Consider the following 19,387-nt stretch of genomic DNA (forward strand, 5'->3'; position numbering starts at 1 on the left):
GTAAATCCCAGAAGACAGTTGAAATGGTTGCCTGGTGGCACTTGCCTGGTTCTTAAGCACTCAGGACTTGCAAGTGATTAAGCTTTTAGCCTCTTCGTGATATGCAACTGTATTGGGTTTACGTGGCAAGGTTTTGGTAGCGGGGGGCTCCAAGGGTGGCCTCTGTGAGAAGAGTCCAGAAACTGCCCCATGTTAGATAAGGGCCAGTTTCAGCCGGCCGCAAAAGGGACCTGCCACTGCCCAGAGCCAAGCCAATAAGCGACGTTGTTTGCACCTTTGAGAGAGAAGATTTAAGAAAGGGGAAAAAAAAAAACTGCTGTGCAACAGCAGCTAGGAGAGTGAGGAGTGAGAACCAGCCCTGCAGACCCCAAGGTCAGTGCAGCAGGAGGGCAGGAGGTGCTCCAGGCACGCAGCAGCAGTTCCCCCGCAGCCTGTGGAGAGGCCCCTGGTGGAGCAGGCTGTCCCCCTGCAGCCCACGGGTCCCACACGGAGCAGATCTCCACGCTGCAGCCCGTGGAGGAGCCCCCGGTGGAGCAGGTGGATGTGGCCTGGAGGAGGCTGCGGCCCATGGAGAGCCCCCGCAGGAGCAGGCCCCGGGCCGGAGCTGCAGCCCGTGGAGAGGAGCCCACGCAGGAGCAGGGGGTCTGGGGGGAGCTGCTGCCTGTGGGGGACCTGTGCTGGAGCAGTTTGCTCCTGGGGGATGGACCCCGTGGTACAGAGCCATGTGGGAGCAGTTCTTGAAGAGCTGTGGCCTGTGGGCAGCCCCCACAGGCTCAGTTCAGGAAGGACGGCATCCCGTGGGAGGGACCCCACGTGGAGCAGGGGCAGAGAGTGACTGTGAAGGAGCAGCGGAGACAAAGCGTTAGGGACTGACCACAGCCCCCAGTTCCCCTACGCTGCTTGTGGGGAGGAGGTGAAAGAGGATGGATGGGAAGAAGGTGGTTTTAGTCTCTTTTTGTTTGTTTGTTACTCACTGCTCTAGCTTGCTGGTAATAGGCAATAAATTTTATTAATCTCCCTACGCTGAGTCTCCGTGATGATAATTGTTGAGTGATCTCCCCTGTCCTTATCTCAACCCTTGAGCCTTTTTCATCATATTATCTTCCCCTTTCCCTTTAAGGAGAGTGAGTGAGAGAGCCCTTGTTGTGGAGATCAGCTGCCCAGCTGAATAAAACCACCATAGGAACAAATAGTTACCTTTGGAAGACTGATCTCTTATCACTGTGAGTTCTTCCTGAAATACCAGAAGTTAGGAAATTGTCAACATCTTTTACATTCCAACTTTAATTCTCTTGTGTATCGTATGGTTAGTTCACTCATGACACAAAAATGCAAGATAACAGGATTAATTTTCAAGCACATTAGCATGCTTTCATTTTCAGGTATAAGCCACTCCTGAAGCATTACAGAATAAGTTGCAGGGTATGTGCATTCTATAGGTTGTTCAAGCCATATGTTGAGTTGAGCCTGGTATGCCTGACGGGATCAAGAAGTATGGCAGCCTGCCAGACGTTGGTATTCTATCAAGTGAAGTGTATATAGAAATAATCTTTGGCAGTCCTCCTTTCTTCCTAGAAGCTGGTTTGTATGCTTTACTTGACCTTCAGGCCTTCTGCTGCTTATAAGATCTCCAGACATGAAAAGGACTAATTCTGACAGTTTTTTCTCTCTCTTTTTTTTTTTCTTTTTTGTCCATCTTAACTGGGAGACATCATTTTTTTTTGACTCTCAGGCTTTTTGTGTATCTTAAGCTAGGTACCAAGTAGGCAAGCAAAAGTATTTATGAAAATAGCCTTGAGACATGAGAAATATACCTCAGCATACCTCAGCCCTCCCCCCGTTTTGTTTTTCAAAAAGTGATGCAACATGAAAATGAAAGGGAAAAAAAGAAATTGGAAAAAAAATATTGAATGAAAATCTCTCCCCTGTTTTGTGAAGGACTCAGATAGCTTACATAAACCTAAGGATAGTAATCGTTATAAGTTGAGACTATTAAACTGTTTTAATTTCCCTTTTAAGGCTTTCTCTTGGATGCCTGGAAGTATTTTGCATGGGTGAATTATCTCTGGAAGTCATCACAGAATTATTTTTTTCCCAGTGGGTATGCATTATGATGAGGGCACTGGCCTCTTATGTTATCATATTTGAGGATAGATTCCAGGTGGCTGTCTCCAAGGTGCTGAAAATGAGGCATTTATATCCTATCATTAGGTACAGCAGAGCTGCAGTGGTAGTGATTACTTCCCTCAACAGGTAAATGTATCCCAGCCTGTCTTTGTAGAGCAACCATCACTGTGTAAAACACATCAGATGTATAATTTGAAAGTTTTGAGTCTGCATGGAGCAGTAAATAATTTCTCTGATGAAACAGAGCTAAGCTATATTATGCCTGTTGGTGTGGTATAGCTAAACCTCAGCCAATTAATTTTTCATGGCCTGTGTAGCACGGATTGGATCTAGCATGCAAGAATTTTATTCCTACTGGATTTTGGTTTGAACATGGTCAGCATATGCAACACAGATGAATCTGTATGCAATTATTTTTTCTCCAGAGGAATAAGAGGATGTCCAAAATATATCCTTCTAGGTCTCACCCCCCCCAAACATCTGCCCCTTAAAATTCATTTAATTTTTTGTGAGAAACATTCTGATTATTGAATTACACAGTCATTTACAAACTCGCTGCTTTTTTGTCCATGCCTCAAGTGTAATGATTTTTCATCTGAAACTAGTTTTTAGTTCTGAAATTATGTTGTTGCTGTGAGTGACTGCTAATTCCCATTCTCCCCCATCACTATGCGTATGCTCTTTTCCAGGGATTAGCCTAAGCGTCTTGTTAGGATAAGGGAGAGGGAGAAGAAGGAAAATTAAAATATAAAATAAAATATGGTGGTCAGCCCCTTTCTCTGCTGCTAAGATATCTTGCCCAGAATAAGAAATTGGTCACAGGTGAGCATGACTGCAAAGATCACAGTGGAGGAAAGTTTTGTGCAACCCTTTTTCATATTGAGAAATGGGATTAGACGTCATTTAGTTTTTATTATATTCCCACTCTTTAGCTCTGTGGTTTTCTGCTTACACCTCATCATTTGGCTTTTCTATTTGTGATGGGAATGTCTTTTCCTCTTGCAGATATGGAGTGTCATTACAACCAGCTTGTGTTACTCTTCTTTTCCTCCTTACCCTCCAGCATACAGACAGCCACTTCATCTCTTGTTTTAAAAACAACTGAAACTTCCACTGTTACTGCGTAGCTGTGTGCTTGCTTCCAGCCAGCAATATCTCCTTGTGTCTTTATAGTAAAGCTATCCCATAAGACACTCTGCCATGGGCGGTGTTCCTTTCTTTTCACCAAACAGTAATTGGCAGCCTGGATCAGAGCAGGAGACCATACAAGTTTAGTTAAATCCAGTAGCTTGGCTTTGAAGTGACCACTGCCAGAAATATCAGAAGGAGGTGCAAGGAAACCTCCAATAGGTGGGATATTCAGCACCTCTTTCTCATCCTGTATGATTAGAGAAGAATTAAACTCTGAAGCTTGGTGTTTGAAGTCCTTCCAAAACTGTGTTTAGTATTAAACTGACACAGCTCTTGCTCTTATCTCTAAAGGAATTCCTGTTCTCTCAGAGGTCCCTAATGTGACTACGTAAGGTGCAAAAAGGTCATCCGTTCTGCCAGTCTTGAAAATTGTGAACAAATTTGAATAGCTTCTACTCATGATAACACTTTAAAGCCTCCTACTGAGTTTTTCTGTATTGATAAATACTTGCCCCTCTGGTTCCCTCTGTTCGCATTTTTTCTTCTACGTGCATGTGCACCTGGATGCATGAATGTTATAATTGTATGCAAATAGGACCCAGGCATCTTCTGTTTCTTTAGCATAGTGTCCCCAGTAGAATGTATTGTATTACTGTATTACAATATTATCCTCTATTATATTACAGTAATGTGGAAGGTCAGCAAGTACTGCTGCGTGAATGGCTGTTCCTGACACATCCAGATAGTTTAAAGCACGTCATACTTGACTTCTCTACATGTTTTTGTGGTATTCATCGCCACCTCCAATTTAGAGTATACAGATTCAAATCTAGGTCACATATAATTTAAATCCTGAAGCTTCTTCATAAGGTTGTTTGGATTTCTGTTCAACCCTGAGCAAAGCTTGCTCTTTTCTTTGATGCAACATTGTTGGCATTGGCTGGAAGAAGAGGAGGAACTCTTGGAAACAAACATAGAGTGAGAAACTCCTCCTCTTTTTCCATTTGAAACTTATCATTTGTCAGCAGTAATAGGCTTTTTTGTTTGTTTGTTTCCAGTCTTCCAAACCTGGAAGTTGAGATCCAACAGTTGGTTGACACTGATAATAGTTTAACGATCATAGTGTCCTTTGAAATAATAAAAGCTATTTCAAGGAGGCATTAGGCAGGTGTAACTTGTGGGAATGGAATTGCAACTTGTTTATTACTAACATATCTTGGATGCTACTTATGCAGAAATATGAGAGTGAAAAAAAATCAGGGTAAAAATACTTCCATGCTTGTTATTTGCATTGTTTCTTGCAGCTGGTTCAGCAGAATATGTTTGCACAGATAGGTGCTCCAGTCTGCACAAGGCATGTTCACTTATAAGGTACTTGAGGTGTGGCTGTGCTTAGAGACAAAGATTTAGCTGAGCTTGGTTCAATTACCTTAGCTAAGGCAAAGCTGTTTCTACAGCCAAGAGCAAACTCAGAATTGAAATGCCTGCTGCAGCTCTGGTCATGTTGGGATGTACCTTTCTGAATCACTAGACAACTGCTGGTCAACTTGAGACTCTCTGTTGGTCAACAGTGAGGCTGAAACTTGCACCTCTGGCATCTGAGATACTGCTGATAAGGAACAACTTTGAACAGTGATCTCATCTAAGAGGATGAAGACATATCTAGCCTAGCAGAAGTCAGGAAAGCAGTGGAGGGAAATACGCAGGTCCTAGGAATATGGTGAATTGGAAGAAAATCAGAGATTGACTGGAATAGAATAGTAGGATTAAAAATAAAAGGTGAAATCCTGATGCTTCCAAATTAGAGTGAAAATTTTCCATTGCTACTGGTAGGGTGAACATTTTGACAACCATATTTTGAAAATAAGCAGCAGTTTTTCCTAGGCTTGCCAACCTCACACTGTGATTTCAGGGTGAAGCAGAGATCTGAATTAATTAAAGTGCAAATTTGAAGTTATCAGCATAAAGCAATTGCATGGATCCTCCCCCTTCAGAATTAGACCTATTTAATTGTGTTAAATAAGATCGCCTTAGGTGCCCTTTAATTTTAGCTGTGTGGGGTTTAATGCATTTTAACTAATCCCCTTGCAGAGAACATCATATAACTGTCTTGAGTGTCCCTGTGTACCCAGTCCTTGTGTTGCAAGTAGTAGAGTCATGTTCTGGCAAATGATGGGTAGAAGAAATTGGTTTTCCAGATGTTACCAGTAAATAAATAATACCAAGGACTTCTTTATTTGCTTAATAGTACATGTCTTAGATGAGGAGAATACATATATGCATGAATCTGTGAAAGGCAAGAGACTTATTGCGGGGAGAATATTGTTCACATGAGGTATCCTTTTAGTGCAAAACATTTGTTTAAAAAGAGCTTAAGAATTAAAATATGATTCTTTGGTGAACCTGTGTATTGCTGCCATCTTCAGCAAAAACTGCATTAGTCAGATTGACTTGTGATTGCAGCTAAGAGGTTTTCAGACACAAATATACACTCCAGTGATCACACACTGCCAGGCCAGAAGGTTGTACTTATTTCATTTTATGTGTTCAGAATATGCCATCATGTAAAAATATGCTATCTAAAATTTAACCTGAAAGAAACTCTGAAAATTTAGATAGTCCAAAGTAATAACAGGGAGTTTACAAACTAACATCTAGGCACATTTCACTATCCCATTCTCAGAGAGGTTTGTAGCCAGGGTCAAGGTCCAGTGTGTCTGTTAAAGCTGCTGCTGAGGTTTCCTTTTCTAGAAAATAAATACTGGAAGATTTAACTTGCTTTCAAATCTCTACGCTGAGTCTGGTTTCCCCCTTACATTGCAGGAACAGAATGTTGCATTTTTCTAGCTAACTCCAAAATTATGTCCCATGATTCTCAAAGAAGCAGAGCAGTATTATTGCTAAATGATGGATTTTAAGTGTTACTACTTAAGAAAGCTATCCCTTTTGGAGTATTGGTGACTGGGACTTGACTTTTTTTTTTTTTCCTTCATATGAATCCTTTTGGCTATAAAATAGGATTTTTCTGCTGACTGGCAAATGTGTCACTTAACTATTCAAGAGCCTTGTTCCACTCCTCCTGACCCTAGAGCATCCTCTTGGATGCCAGCAGGAGACATTCAGAGCAGTGGGTGTTCTCATTACCACTTGGCATTTTGCTGTTTGGTTTTTCTGCCTGTTGTTATTTAATGATTCGAATCCTTTCCCCACCACTCCCAGAAGTCATTTAGCAAGAGAAGTAGTATGAACGCTACTTAGCATTGTTGACATAGTCACTCAGGAAAGAGTTTAATTTCAGAGCCAAGCTACAGCATTCTCCCTCACCATCTGCTTCTGCCTTGTCACACACTGCCGTGTTTCCCAGTTAAGCCTTTTCTCTGGTCTCCTTGCTCAGTGATTTTAGGGAGGGTGGCACAGGTGCTGCACAGCTTTGCCCAAACTTTAATAACCCTCTGAGAATAAGAGGCTGCATGTTACTTTGTAATGTCAGTGACAGGGGTGAAAATCATAGCTGATGTAAATCAGCATATATTGCTTCATGGAGGCATGGACAGACAAGTAGAACAAGCACAGAAAACATTGCAGGCTTTCTATCCTTAGCCTTATCAGGCATTTCAAAACTCCCATTAGTGGTGGGAGGGGATGTCTCACAATCTTTAATGCAATACCTCAAATAATACTGCAGAGGGAAGATACGGTACCTTTGGGGAGAACAAAGGCATCAAGACTAAGGATGAGATTCATCTCATAAGGTTAATATACCATAAGGATAAATTGCCATTTGATGTTTTTCCCTGTGCTTCCCTCTCCAGTGGAGAGCTGGGTATATCTCTCACGGCTGATTTATGTGATGCTAATCACTGGGCAACCCTTACTGTTAAGTGGCAGTAAGAGGCCAGATTGAGAACGATGCGCAGCTTTAGGTGAGCTCGGGTGGAAGCTGACAAGTTCATAGCAGCAAAATTATTTGAGAGTTATTAAATCCAGAGCGTTATCATCTGGCTTATGAACTGCCTCAGCTCAGAACAGCAGGAGGCTGTGAGATATTAAGGGGTAGTGTCAGATATTCTTTTCCTGTTGTGCTCTTACTCTTTCCTGAGCATTTATGGCCAGTGTTGGAGCTTACAAGGGAGATGGGCTCTCTGTCAGGCACTTTATAGCCATTCCTGGGTTCTTACATGAGGTCATTTTAGCAATGAAAAAGAGAGAGTGTGCATTTAGAAAGAAACAATTTCTTCAAACAGAAAATCAGCAATAAGGTTTATTTCCAGATCTGTGGGTAAGTGCTACTGACCTACAAACAGAAAAATGGGAAGTCAGTTCTACAGAAAGAGTCTGTGCCAGGTGCTGAACATCAGTGTTTTATGTCAGGTCACCACAAGCCTTTTGAAGATTCAGATGAGCTGTTTCACCATGTGTTCCTCTCAGATGGTGAAAACAGCTTGTTTGAGGCACGAGGAGACTCAGATTTGACATCACTTGCAGCATGGTGTGTAGCTGCGCTGCTACACGAGTGCTCCCTGCCCCTCTGACAGCACCATGTGGACTAGCAGCGTGGAAGCTTGTCAGCTCCAGTAACTCACAGAGGGTAGAGAATGTGTGGCCCAAAAATCAGATTATCACTCATCAGAACAGTTCTCATGATCCTTCCAACATCGTGGGCATGTGCACGTACACATACACCTGTATGTCTTTCACGAACAGTCACCAGGATGGTTGCTCTAGTTGTAATACATTGCAGAATTGGTCAGCCTAAAGACTGATGCCCTTAAAATGGCTTGCTAAAGAGGCAAGCATCTCAGATTGAGCATTTTGTTGCCACTGTGGTAAATTATGCCCATTGTTTTCTATGTAGATCTTTAACTTGTGTCTCCATAGTTGTTAAATGTCAGCACTTCTGCATGTATACACTCGTCATAAGTGTTTGGTGTCAGAATTGCCTTTTATGGCAAGGTCTACATAAAAAGGAATCCTGATTAAACTAAGTATTTTCCCTATCAAGTCCCAAGACATAAAAGAGGCTGGAGGAATTGAATTCAAAACATCAGGCTGGGCTCATTGCGAAATAGAAGTTTTTGTTCTCTTTAAAACACAGTGTTGAAACTGGAAGCAAAAATCTTTGGTACAGGGGGAATATTTCACACTTGACTTTTGCAATTTCCTGTCTGGCTTCTTGTAAACTGTTTTTGCGTAGTCATTTGTGCTCTCAAAGATAATTTTATTTGATGTGGATTGGTCAGTATGACCTAACCGTTGTAGTCTTTAATCATTCTGTTTCATTTTGAATGTGACGTGATATTTTCTAGTACAAAGCTGTTCAGCACTCAGCTTTGAAAGAGAGACTGTCTTGTATTGCTGTAAAATGATTTGAATATCAAACAAAAAAAGCTACTTTATTGTTGAGCTTAGAAAATTCTTTGCTCTAATTTGTAGATTACAGCCACCACAGTGGGAGAAGAGAGGTGGTTTATCCCTGAATCCTCTCCTGCTTAGCAGCCTCCATAGCACACCTGCAGACAGCCAGGAGGGGTGTAGTTTGGTATCAAAGGCAGCATCAAAATGTAATCCAAGAGCTGAAGGACACAGTGTTGAAAAACACTGATTTTCTAACCTGGTGGGTATTGGGCATGGTAATTTAGCATGGTATAGCAGCCTTCTGTGATGTGGCTGAAGGAAGGCTAGGTTGGTTCCTCCATTATTCATAGGCTGTGGTGACTTCAACAGTACTGTGCTTCTGCTAGCTGTAATAGTACTGCTACTAGTACTGCACTAGCAAGTATTTTTATCTTGTTGTTACTGAGCAAGAAAACCCTCTGGTTTCAGCTGTAGAGGAGAGAGAGACCTAGTGGGAATGGTGAAGAAAAATGATGCCAAAAAACATCTGCAAGTGAAGAACTGTGAACTTTTCCTGGTATCGTTGACAAATCCACTAAGAACACCAAAGTAAATTTATTCTTCCCCAGTAGACATCTGGGATGGGAGAAGTGTTGGAAATCTGTCACTTCATTGCTATGCAGCCTTTCATAATCTAATTTGAAGTTTTCCATTGCATAGATTCATAAATCCTTGAGATCTATAGAATTATTAGAATGTATACAATTATAAATCACACACTGCAGGTATGTTTTGCAGCGAATTTAGAGCACTAAGTACACTTCGTCTATCTAACTGCACCAACTTTTGCAATTCGTTTATTTGTGTGTTTATAAATCAAGGGTTCACTTCTGAGCCAAACACAAATAGGGAATAAATTCCTTGTATCACATCCTCACTGTGCTTGCTCAAGGCCTTTGAGCAATATGAGTCCATTGCTCATAGTCACAAAACAATCATGGTGCTGTAAAATTATGCTTTGGTATGTGAGTACATTGTGGATAGTTATACCTGTTATTTTTAATTTCATATAATTGTGTAGGTTGACTTGGAGTCTGCGTGTTAGCTCTTACATATATTACGTGCACTATACATAGTTGTCCTGCAATAATATTGACTCTAACAGAAACAGAAAAAAAAAAAATCATGTAAAGTGTATGTGATATGCCTGACAGCTTAGCACCACGTACATGAAATCTCAGTAGTTTTGCAGGTTGGCTGGTGCTTACTCTTTTGTAATAACTTTGAGAGCAAACAAATACAAGTATTGGCTTTCAATCTAATTTTGCCATATCCTTCTTCACAGCTTCCTGTTATGGGAGGAGCCTTTATGGACTCACCAAATGAGGACTTTAGTACAGAGTACTCCTTGTTTAACTCCTCAGCCAATGTCCATGCAGCTTCTTCCATGCAGAATCCACCCGAAGAGACATCGCGGTCTTCAAACGATGCCATATTGTTATGGATTGCAATCATAGCAACAATTGGAAATATTGTGGTTGTGGGAGTGGTGTATGCCTTCACCTTCTAGGATGTCTGTCACTCTGAACACTGGAGGAGAGGATAACTGCAACACTATTTGTCATGTGTATGTATGTACGTGTGTATATATACATGTATATCTATATAAATACGTATAGGTAGGGACTTTGTTGGTTAAGTGCTACCACAATCATGGAAATGAAATGCAAGTTAATCATCATGAGTCTTGATGGCAGAAGTTTGGATGCAATTGCAAATTGTATGGAGGTGAAAGCTTTAATCAAGGACTGAGCAAATATAAGTTTCGTATGGAAATGAAAGAGAGACCAGTGTGGGTACAGTGGATCCAAAAGAAACTGAGATTTATACAGAAAGTGCTTATTTTCTACTGCTTAGATTTTTCTAGCAGCTTTTCTGGGTTTTGTCAGCTTTTTCTGTGCATTTTTTACTGTGGTATAATGTTGTATGAAATTGTTCTGTGTTATATTTGCTGACCATCTTAGTTTTCTGGATGGAGTAAATGGTAGGCGTTGGCTCAGTTCTGATGCAGTACAAGGTCATCACAGGTGTGTCTTGAGCACTTGCATACACTATGCTGTGTTCAAAATGTGTCTAACGCTCTGACAGGCAGATGTAAGCTATTAACACTTGCCTTCAATTATCAGTTACTAGATGTGACAATCTAGGAATTGATGCTCAGCACGCCTGCTGTTTGCAGGAGGAGGCACAGCTATTGTAAGGTGTGACTGGTCTGCAGCCCCTCTGCTTCTCAGAGGAAGAAGGGTGAAACCCGTTTCTGTGTAGGGATGGGATACTGGACTACAATGACAACAGTAGTTTTCCTTCCAGGAAACAAAGGACAGATATCATGCTTTCCAGCATATTTCCTTGTAATCCAGGTTTTCCACAGAAGTTATACTTTCATAAGCATATAGTCATAGCAAAGGTACATTGTGAAGCCAAATAGTAAGCGATGTTTCTGAGAAAAATAGGTTTGGAAGAAAGATGAGACTTCTGTGCTCACAAGGGAGTGAATGCAAGTGTTGATATGTGCTGGGCTAGAAAGAGCACAAAAAGGTAAAATGTGGCAGATATACAAATACTCGTGTTTCAGTCTTAGTAAGTCTCTGGCTTCTGGTGAGGCTCCTGGAAGTGGCTCTTATGTAGCCTACATTAAGTAAGGACTCCAATTATCATTTGGATTTGTTCTGTTGGGGAACAGTATTTCCACTGCTTTCTTCCTATCAGCAGTTCCTTTTAAGAGCTGTATCTTTTCAAAACATGCTGTAGCCCTCTATGTTACAGAGATTAAAAAATCCTGAGGGGGGGGAAATCATCTCTGTTGGAAATCTTTGTCTTCCCTCTAGAACAAAACAAAATACATAAAATACCTGAACTTTGAGATAGTAGTAGACCAATTCTTCCTCTAAGTCTGCATGTGCTGTATCAGTTTTCTGCCTCATACAACTAGTATGCTAATTCCAGAAAGCCTCGTCTGAAGGCACAGAGACTATTTTTGACACTTGCCTGCCACTGAGCTTGAGGCTGGGCTAAGAGCTGGCAAATGTAAAGGGAGGTTTGGATTTTCCTTCTTTTCTCTTTAGACCCATTTTCCTGCAGGGCTGGTGAGCATTTACATGAATCAAAGCAGCATGCCCCAAACCAGTATCTAGAATCGCTCAATAGTCACTGTGTATATTTTTTCATGTCTTCAAGAACTTGCTTTTAAAGCTGGAAAGATGCAAACAAACAGATAGCAGGAGGGAGAAAAGGGACTAAGTTATTCTGGGGATGAGAAAAACAACAACAACTCACCTGAGGAATGGAGCTTCTGTGTTTAGGTATTTCACTGGTTGGAGGTAGGTTTTTGTGAAGATGTTTGAGAATAGAAGAAATCTGTTCTGGGGGAAAAAAAAAAAGTTTGAGAAGCACACTTTTGGAAACTCAGATGCACAGAAAGCAAATTCTGTCTAATAAAATAGCTATAGTCTTAAGAATGATACAGAAGTAATGCTATTCACAGTCCTAAAATAGCTGTTTGCCTCTTCATAGGCAGACAGAAATAATAATAATAATAATAATCAACCACAAAGGAGCTGAATAGGTTTTGTACTTCTCCTGTTCTTCTATGCCTCTTTACCCTCTCTGAGCAGAAAGTAAACTGTTATGTGAGGCTGGAAGGCTGCAGAAAGGTCTCAAAAATGGAATCATGCAGGACACGATCTGGTATGCAAACATGCAAATATTACTTAAAATACATTTTTCTGATATTCTATTGCCTTTGTAATTGTATCAGTGGACTTTTCTTATGTTTTTTTCTTCAACGTTTCAATAGGCTCTCTAATTAGTTATGCCAGATCCTGCAAGCATTATTTGTGCATGAAGCGCAAATTTTTTTTCACCATGATTAAAAACCAGTTTGACACTATGGTACTTGCCCAATGGGATTATTCTGCTGCTAAATAACTTTGCCGGTGGAGTGCTTTGTTTAAATTTCCTAGAATATTGATCTAAGTGCAATTAGCAATGTTTACATTTCTTTCTCAAAGCACTAGACTAAATTCTTCACCCTTGAAGAAGCGCGTTACAGAGGGAACAGCAAAGACCCACCATTCTGCTAATGAACCTGAGTGATGCTTTTGTGTTGCTTTTCCCAAAGAAAGTGTCCTACTTTCATGTGAAACTGATAGTAATTGCAGGAGTGTTGGGAGACAATGAGTTCTGCCTCCCTCATCCAGATCATCATCATTAGAGGATGAGTTGTCAAAAGCAGCCAGACAGAAACTTAATTAACGTAATTGGCTTGACGGGGTGACATGGAAAACAGGGTGCAGGCAGCAAGTGCAAGCATTTCCTATCTTGTAGGTAAAGAAATGAACTGTCCAGTTAGTTTTCTGTTGCTGAAATATATTGTGAGGTGATAAAAGATTCCTACATTAAAGTGAGCAGAGCTGGCTCAAATTATGATCTCCTTTGGTCAGGATAAACACTGTATCTTTCTGGATATTGCATTCTGACTTGGTCTACTACAGCCTCTTACATCTCCTAGGAGGCTAAGGAAGGCTAAAATTCAAGCACTGAAAAAAAGGAGACTCATCCATCATTAAGTTCAGAGAGACCACAGGGGAGGGGAGAAGAAATGATAGATGTTTCACAGGTGTGGTCCTGTGAAATGTGTTATTACTGCTTCATTATGTGAGTGTATGTTATGTTATATCCTGAACTGTCAACATAGCTTGACTTAGAGGACTGTAGCTACTCCTTTCCTTGGAGCAAAGCAGCTGGAGAAGTGCTGTCACTCACTGAGGAGTGATGAGTAAGTCCAAATGCATTCCCCTGAGCTGTTCCGTAAAAGCTGAAGAGGCTTCTGTGCTTTGCTGAGCATTTCGTGCATCAGCATTAGAGCAGGATTCCACTTGTAGATCTATGCTTTAAGTACGTGCATCCAGCACAGATATAACAGTTACAAGATCCCGATCAGAGTTTGTTCTGTAGTGGACAAAAGAAAAACACTTCCTACCTGCAGTGTTAGACCCCTAGCTATGTTGTAAACATCATCCTGAAAGCACAAGCCATACTGCCTTTGCTCTGCAGTTATTAGTGATCCATGGGATGCAGAGGAACAGACTGGATGCCCTCACAAGTCTTTTCTTGCCATGACCCCTAGGGATCTACGACAACATGTCAGATAATCAAACTGTCACTTAAGAATTTTGTTTTTTTGCTCTAAGCAGCCAGCAGCTCGACACAGCAGCTGTGCAGCCACCACAGCAAGGAGACTCAGCTTGGAGCTGGCCTCGATGATCCTTGTGGGTCCCTTCCAACTCAGGCTGCTGTATGACTGTGATTCTGTGAGACTGAAGGCTGAACAGTTCTGGAGGTAGGTGCAAAGGCACATTAGATGGGAGATGTGAGCGAGGCCACTCCTAGAGCCACTCCTGCTATATATTTACCTCCAAGGCAAGGCACCTGTTCTTGTCCACAATATTAATATCCCCCTAAAATAAAGTGAGGGAGCAGCATGTATTGCCATGTCAATGCATTTGCAAAACAGAACAGATTTTGAAACTGATGCAACAGTAACAGAGGGACTCAACAGCTACACGTAACATATTTAGCCATTTAAATGGGAAAATGAGCTAATAGTTACCTCAGAAGTAATGAAATCCACTCTCCAAAATCCTTCTTTGCAATGGGACTTGAGGGTCATCAGCATCCCACCAAACTGCTGAGCAGCCTGTAATAACAAGACCCCAATCAAGAATGAATAGAAGCAGCCAGCCATTCTAGTCTGAACCCGTACATCCATTTGGAGCTAAAGGGAAAATTTGCCTTTCTTTCTGGGACCCAAATTAAAACAGCAGTCTAGTCTATAGGGAGTTATGCATTTTGTCTATTATTAGAAGCTTTCTTTTTGTTATTCTCGAACTATTCCAGTTCTTAATATCCTTTTCACATTTCTCTGCAGGCTGCTGAGAGTTATTAATTTCACGTAGCTCTGTCCATTTATACAGGGTAATTTTGCTGGGCTTCCTGTGGCTAATCACAGAGTAGAATCTGGAAAATTATTCATTTTGAGGCTGATTTCCATTATTAAGAGAAATAGGCTGAAAATCAAAATCACAGATCAAAATGCTTCTATGCTTTTAAAGCACTTAGAGCTCTGGATAACTGGATTTCATCTGGCTAACGCTCAGAAAGAAAAAGGGCAGTCAGGTCTCTGATGGTAATGTCAGACATCAGGGTTCTGACAAGCAGAGCTTAGCGCTTCATTAACTCCTCTTCTGCCCCTCTGGCTTTCTGGATGCACAGTCTGAGTGAGCTAACCATCAGGTACAGCGTGTCCCTCCTGTCTTACAGCTTGCTTATCCTCAGGGGACCAAGTGCATTTATGCCCTTAGCAGAAGAAGAGCTGAAGATCAATATTCTATTAGGTATCTTGTTACTCAGTATATTGGTCAGTCATCGTAAGATCGAGATAGGAATGGTTTAAAAAGTAGTTAGCCCTTTGCTCCTGATCTGGGAACACACTTAAAAAAAAAATCAAAATATTCAGAGGTCTTAAAATTTCCTACTGTTCTTTATCTGATTTTTGTCTTTCCTCATACAGCCCCTCTTGGCCTTTTACCTTGTCTTTCCGACTCGAGACAGTGAAAATGAAGTCACCACTATCCTTGTCTATGGGGATGTAGGGAAATCCTAGCAGGTTGGAAAAAAAACCACGTCCCATTTTACTTTTTGGCTGTTCAGGCACAAAGTAGTAGGAAAGATTCCAGTTTTCTGCCCAGAAATCTCCAGGGAAATATGTGCCTTTGCAGAACAAAATGCATAGCAATTTTGTCCCATTCTGGCCTGTACCGGAGTATTTACACTGAGACAATATGGCCAGATCTACAGTTGCAGTAACCTGTTTTAGGAATTAATGCAAGGCAGACAGGTAATGGAAATAAAATGGTAATACAAACCTGTCGTGTCTAATCATCTCAACGGAATGCTTCAAAGGCAGGTTTACCTGAGTGTCATCAGCAAGCTTGATCTGTTGGTACCAAGGTAAATGCCCTTTTGTATAGGCACAACCACTGTTTCCATCTTTTTCAGAAGTCTTTGGATCATTATGCTACCCACTCTTATCTTTGCAGTGCAGGCTTCTAGCAAAGATATTTTTCAGTTGTAGAAAACACTGAGGAAGCTTCCCATGTGGATAGAATACATAAGATTAATGCTGAAAAGTGCTGATTAGTCTCCCTGCTAAAACAAAAAAACACACAGGTTTCTTACATAAGGCATGTTAAAGAGTCAAGTATCATCTGTACAGTAGAATCACCTCATTTTTTTCTGCAGCTTTATGCCAGTAAATCTCAGAATGTCTTATTATTATTAACCACAATTAGCAAAAGTCGAGAACAGAGACAAATAATTTTTCAGGAATGTCTTAAATGTCACTACCTGATCCTTCAGACTGTGTCATTCCTCTTACCTTCCCAAAATACCCTGATGTGAAGTCTCATCCATCCCTTTAAAATCTCTTGGCACCATGTGTCTCCATGCCTTTATTTTATTTCTTCCCTTGTCTTCTCCATCTTTCTTCTCCATCATCTTTTCATTCCCTGGCATGAGAGCACATAAGCAATTGGAAGCCAACAAAAGCAATTGGAAGTCAACAATGTTCTTCAGCCCTCCTTAACCACCTCTGTTGACCTTCAAAGGAACACAAGACAAAGATCAGTAAAATAAGGTCCCTTTCTGTAGGTAGATCTTAATCATTATATGCCTTAGCAAACTGCAATGTATTTCGCCCAAGCAGAAGTGAGCTGTAGCCATTAATCTTTGTAACTCTATCATCAGTATCCATACAACCCTAAGTTACCTTTTAGAAATTCCTATTTTTTAAATTATTACTGCATCAGTAATTGAGCTTTCCCCGCCCCAAATCGCTTTCATTTCTTAGCAAATCTTAATCAGCATTAAAGTACTTAGGGTAAGGGAAGGGGGCTGAAAATGGGCACTGAAAAGCACCACAAAAGGTAGAAAAACCCCGTGTGATTTACTGTAGCATCACAGCCATGAACCACTATTCTAGTCAGTAAAGAAAAAGCACAATGTGCTGAGCCATGGGTATTTCAAATCTAGTCACACTTAAAGTTCTCAGATGCATGGTAAAGCTGCTACAGTCAGATTGAGCATTTCCAAATCTTTTTTGAGCAAAATGAGGTGTACCTTAAGAACTGCAAAGTGTTGAGCAACCTCCTCATCGGTCCATGCTTGTTCTGGTATTGTTTGGCAAGCCTTCTGAACAGCAGTTATTAAGGTTACGTTGCATTTCTTGTGGAGTTCAGTCCTATTAATGAGTGAAAAAGATTAAACTATTTACAAGATTTAGGCCTAAAACTCTTTTCAGTTACTGCCTTCTCAAGAATGGTTGAAGTTCCGGAGCCTGCAAGTTGCTTTGTCCACAGGGACCTTTGCCTCCACCTGGAGACAACTGGATTAATAACACTTGTATATAACATCTGCTTTAGTGGAACATCTTGTAGGACTAGCTCCAGGTTGCTGGTTTTTTATTTTAAACACATCTAAAGATGTCCACACTTCCCTAATAATAAAAAAAAAAAAAAAAGAGCAGAACACTATTTTTTTAAAAGAGAAGGTAAAGAAAACAAGACTGAGTATTTTGATAGATATGCTAGAAGGGTATTTAATGTAGCGAACAGTTGCACTATTTTTTCTATTGTATGAGCACCTAACTGAAGAAATATATGTTCTTTCTCCAATAAAGACCTTTTCAGTTATGAAGTTGTAAAGTTGGGAAGGAATAAAGTGCAAAGCCTCAATGAAGTTTTAAACTAATGTAAATAAATCCAGTAGCTAGCTTTGTGAGGTAGCTTATAACATTTACTTTTCTGTTACCTCATCTCAAATATTGCCTAATTGTTCGTGTTTTGTGTTTTTCCCCATGATAAACTAAATAGTGATATTTTGAAAGCATCTGTACTTCTCGCAAAATTGCAGTTATTTGGAAATGTCATCCTTCAGCTCATGTAAAACAAGTTTACAGGAGCCCTTTAGAATGCACTGTTATTTTTTCATAATAATTCTGGACAGTTTAATTCTCTTGTTCTTTGTCTCTGCTACCCTGTTTTGTACACTAACAGATTTGCAGGGCTTCTTTGTATTGTTTTTGTAGTATATGGGTTGGTTTTACAGAAAAAAAAAATTGCTCTTGTAATAATTGTTCTTGAAATGTGAAACTATCTGTAAAGAGAAAAACTTCTTAAAAAAATACCCGTTTTCTCTAATTAGCAAGTTTAGTTAACAGAAATGTATTCTTTTCTGCTCCTGTTATATTCTTACACAGTTATTGACTGCTTTCACTATGTATGTACTTGGTACTGGTTTGTTCTTTTACTATGATGAAAATGACACGTTTTGTTAACATCAGATGGAAATTGTGTTTTGGGATAAAGTTCTTCAAATTGATGGCAATGTGCGATTTTTCATTTTATTCTCTTTAGTTGACAGCATTTAAAAATCTGTAAATGCATCAGTTTAATTACTGTTACCTCCAGTGATATACTGACACTAATAACTTGTTGCAATTTAAAAATCTGCATGATTTGTCAGCTTTTGGTAACAATCTCTATTACATATTTGGCACAAAGAAAAGACAAGGGAAAAAAAAAAAAAAGAGGAGTCTTAACTTCCTCAGACTTCAGCTCAGAAGCCCTCATACCATGAACCCTTGTGAAAGTCATTACTGTCCCAGCTCACTCCATTTAGCATGACCATACTGTCACAACATGCAGCATGGACATTTTTCTGATTGTGGCCCCAAACTCCTGCAAACTCCAGTCCTAGGGCAGCCATTCAGAAGACTTCTGGGGATTTTAGTTGGGGGGGAGAGGGCTCAGACCTCACCGCAGGTTCTTCAGCAAGTTCCATAAAGACAAACAGTGGCGAGAGGAAGAGAGGAAAACATTTGGTTGTGCTAATGCAATACTACATGTAGATTAACACCTGCCTGCGTTACGATTACCAAACGGGAACCAGTGAGCCAAGTACACTCAGATTGACTGAGGAAATGACAAAACAACATGCTAAGTAACCTCTTATGCACAGTTTTGAATAACAATTTGACTTACCTTTGAATGAATCAAACTCAGAACATCACAAAGCTGCCTATGCCAATCCTACTAGTGAGTCTGACAAGATTTCATAGAAATGATTTTTTTTTTTTTCCTATTCCCAGTCTTTATCAATCTAGCCACATAACATATTCCAGACTTTACCCATCAGAATGCAAGGAAGTGCAGTTACTACGCTACAGTGACATCTAATTATAAGTCACTTTTCTATTGCTATTTCTATTTTCTATCAGAATCATAAAATATCTGTTCATTTTAGAATTCTATGATTAGAAATGAGAATAATTTAGAAATGGAAGAGAATGTCCTGTTGAGCAGTCAAGGAGGAAAACATCAGTCATGTAATAAAATAAAGCTTCAGCTATGTGTGTTCAGATCAATAAAACCTGCTCAGAATTTTGGAACTATACATCTACATAAACAAACTGGATGCTAATGTACACTAATGTAAATTCTTTTGAAAAAAGACTAAGAAGGAGAATCAGTCTTTTAGCCCAAAGACATCCTGCCCACTATACAGTTTCATCTGCCATATTTTGCTTTGTCAAAAGCTATGTTATGGTTTTATCAAGGCTACAGAATAATTAATTTTGGAATAAATTTGTGACTTCACTGCAGCATATATACTGCTT

The 19,387-nt window shown here is 40.2% G+C and overlaps 1 protein-coding gene across 1 annotated transcript in view; it reads left to right on the plus strand.

Moving 5' to 3' along the window:
* LOC310901173 (uncharacterized protein C14orf132 homolog) overlaps positions 1-17,812 on the plus strand; it is a gene marked incomplete at its 5' end in the record, with an annotated part of 43,193 nt that extends 25,381 nt beyond the window's left edge. The window contains one exon of the mRNA XM_083840302.1: positions 9,938-17,812. Coding sequence (XP_083696428.1) covers positions 9,938-10,162 — 225 coding nt within the window. The remainder of the gene's footprint in view (positions 1-9,937) is intronic.
* Positions 17,813-19,387: the final 1,575 nt, after the last annotated feature.

Source organism: Anser anser (assembly GCF_964211835.1).
Source record: "Anser anser genome assembly, chromosome: 5".
Lineage (NCBI taxonomy): Eukaryota > Metazoa > Chordata > Aves > Anseriformes > Anatidae > Anser > Anser anser.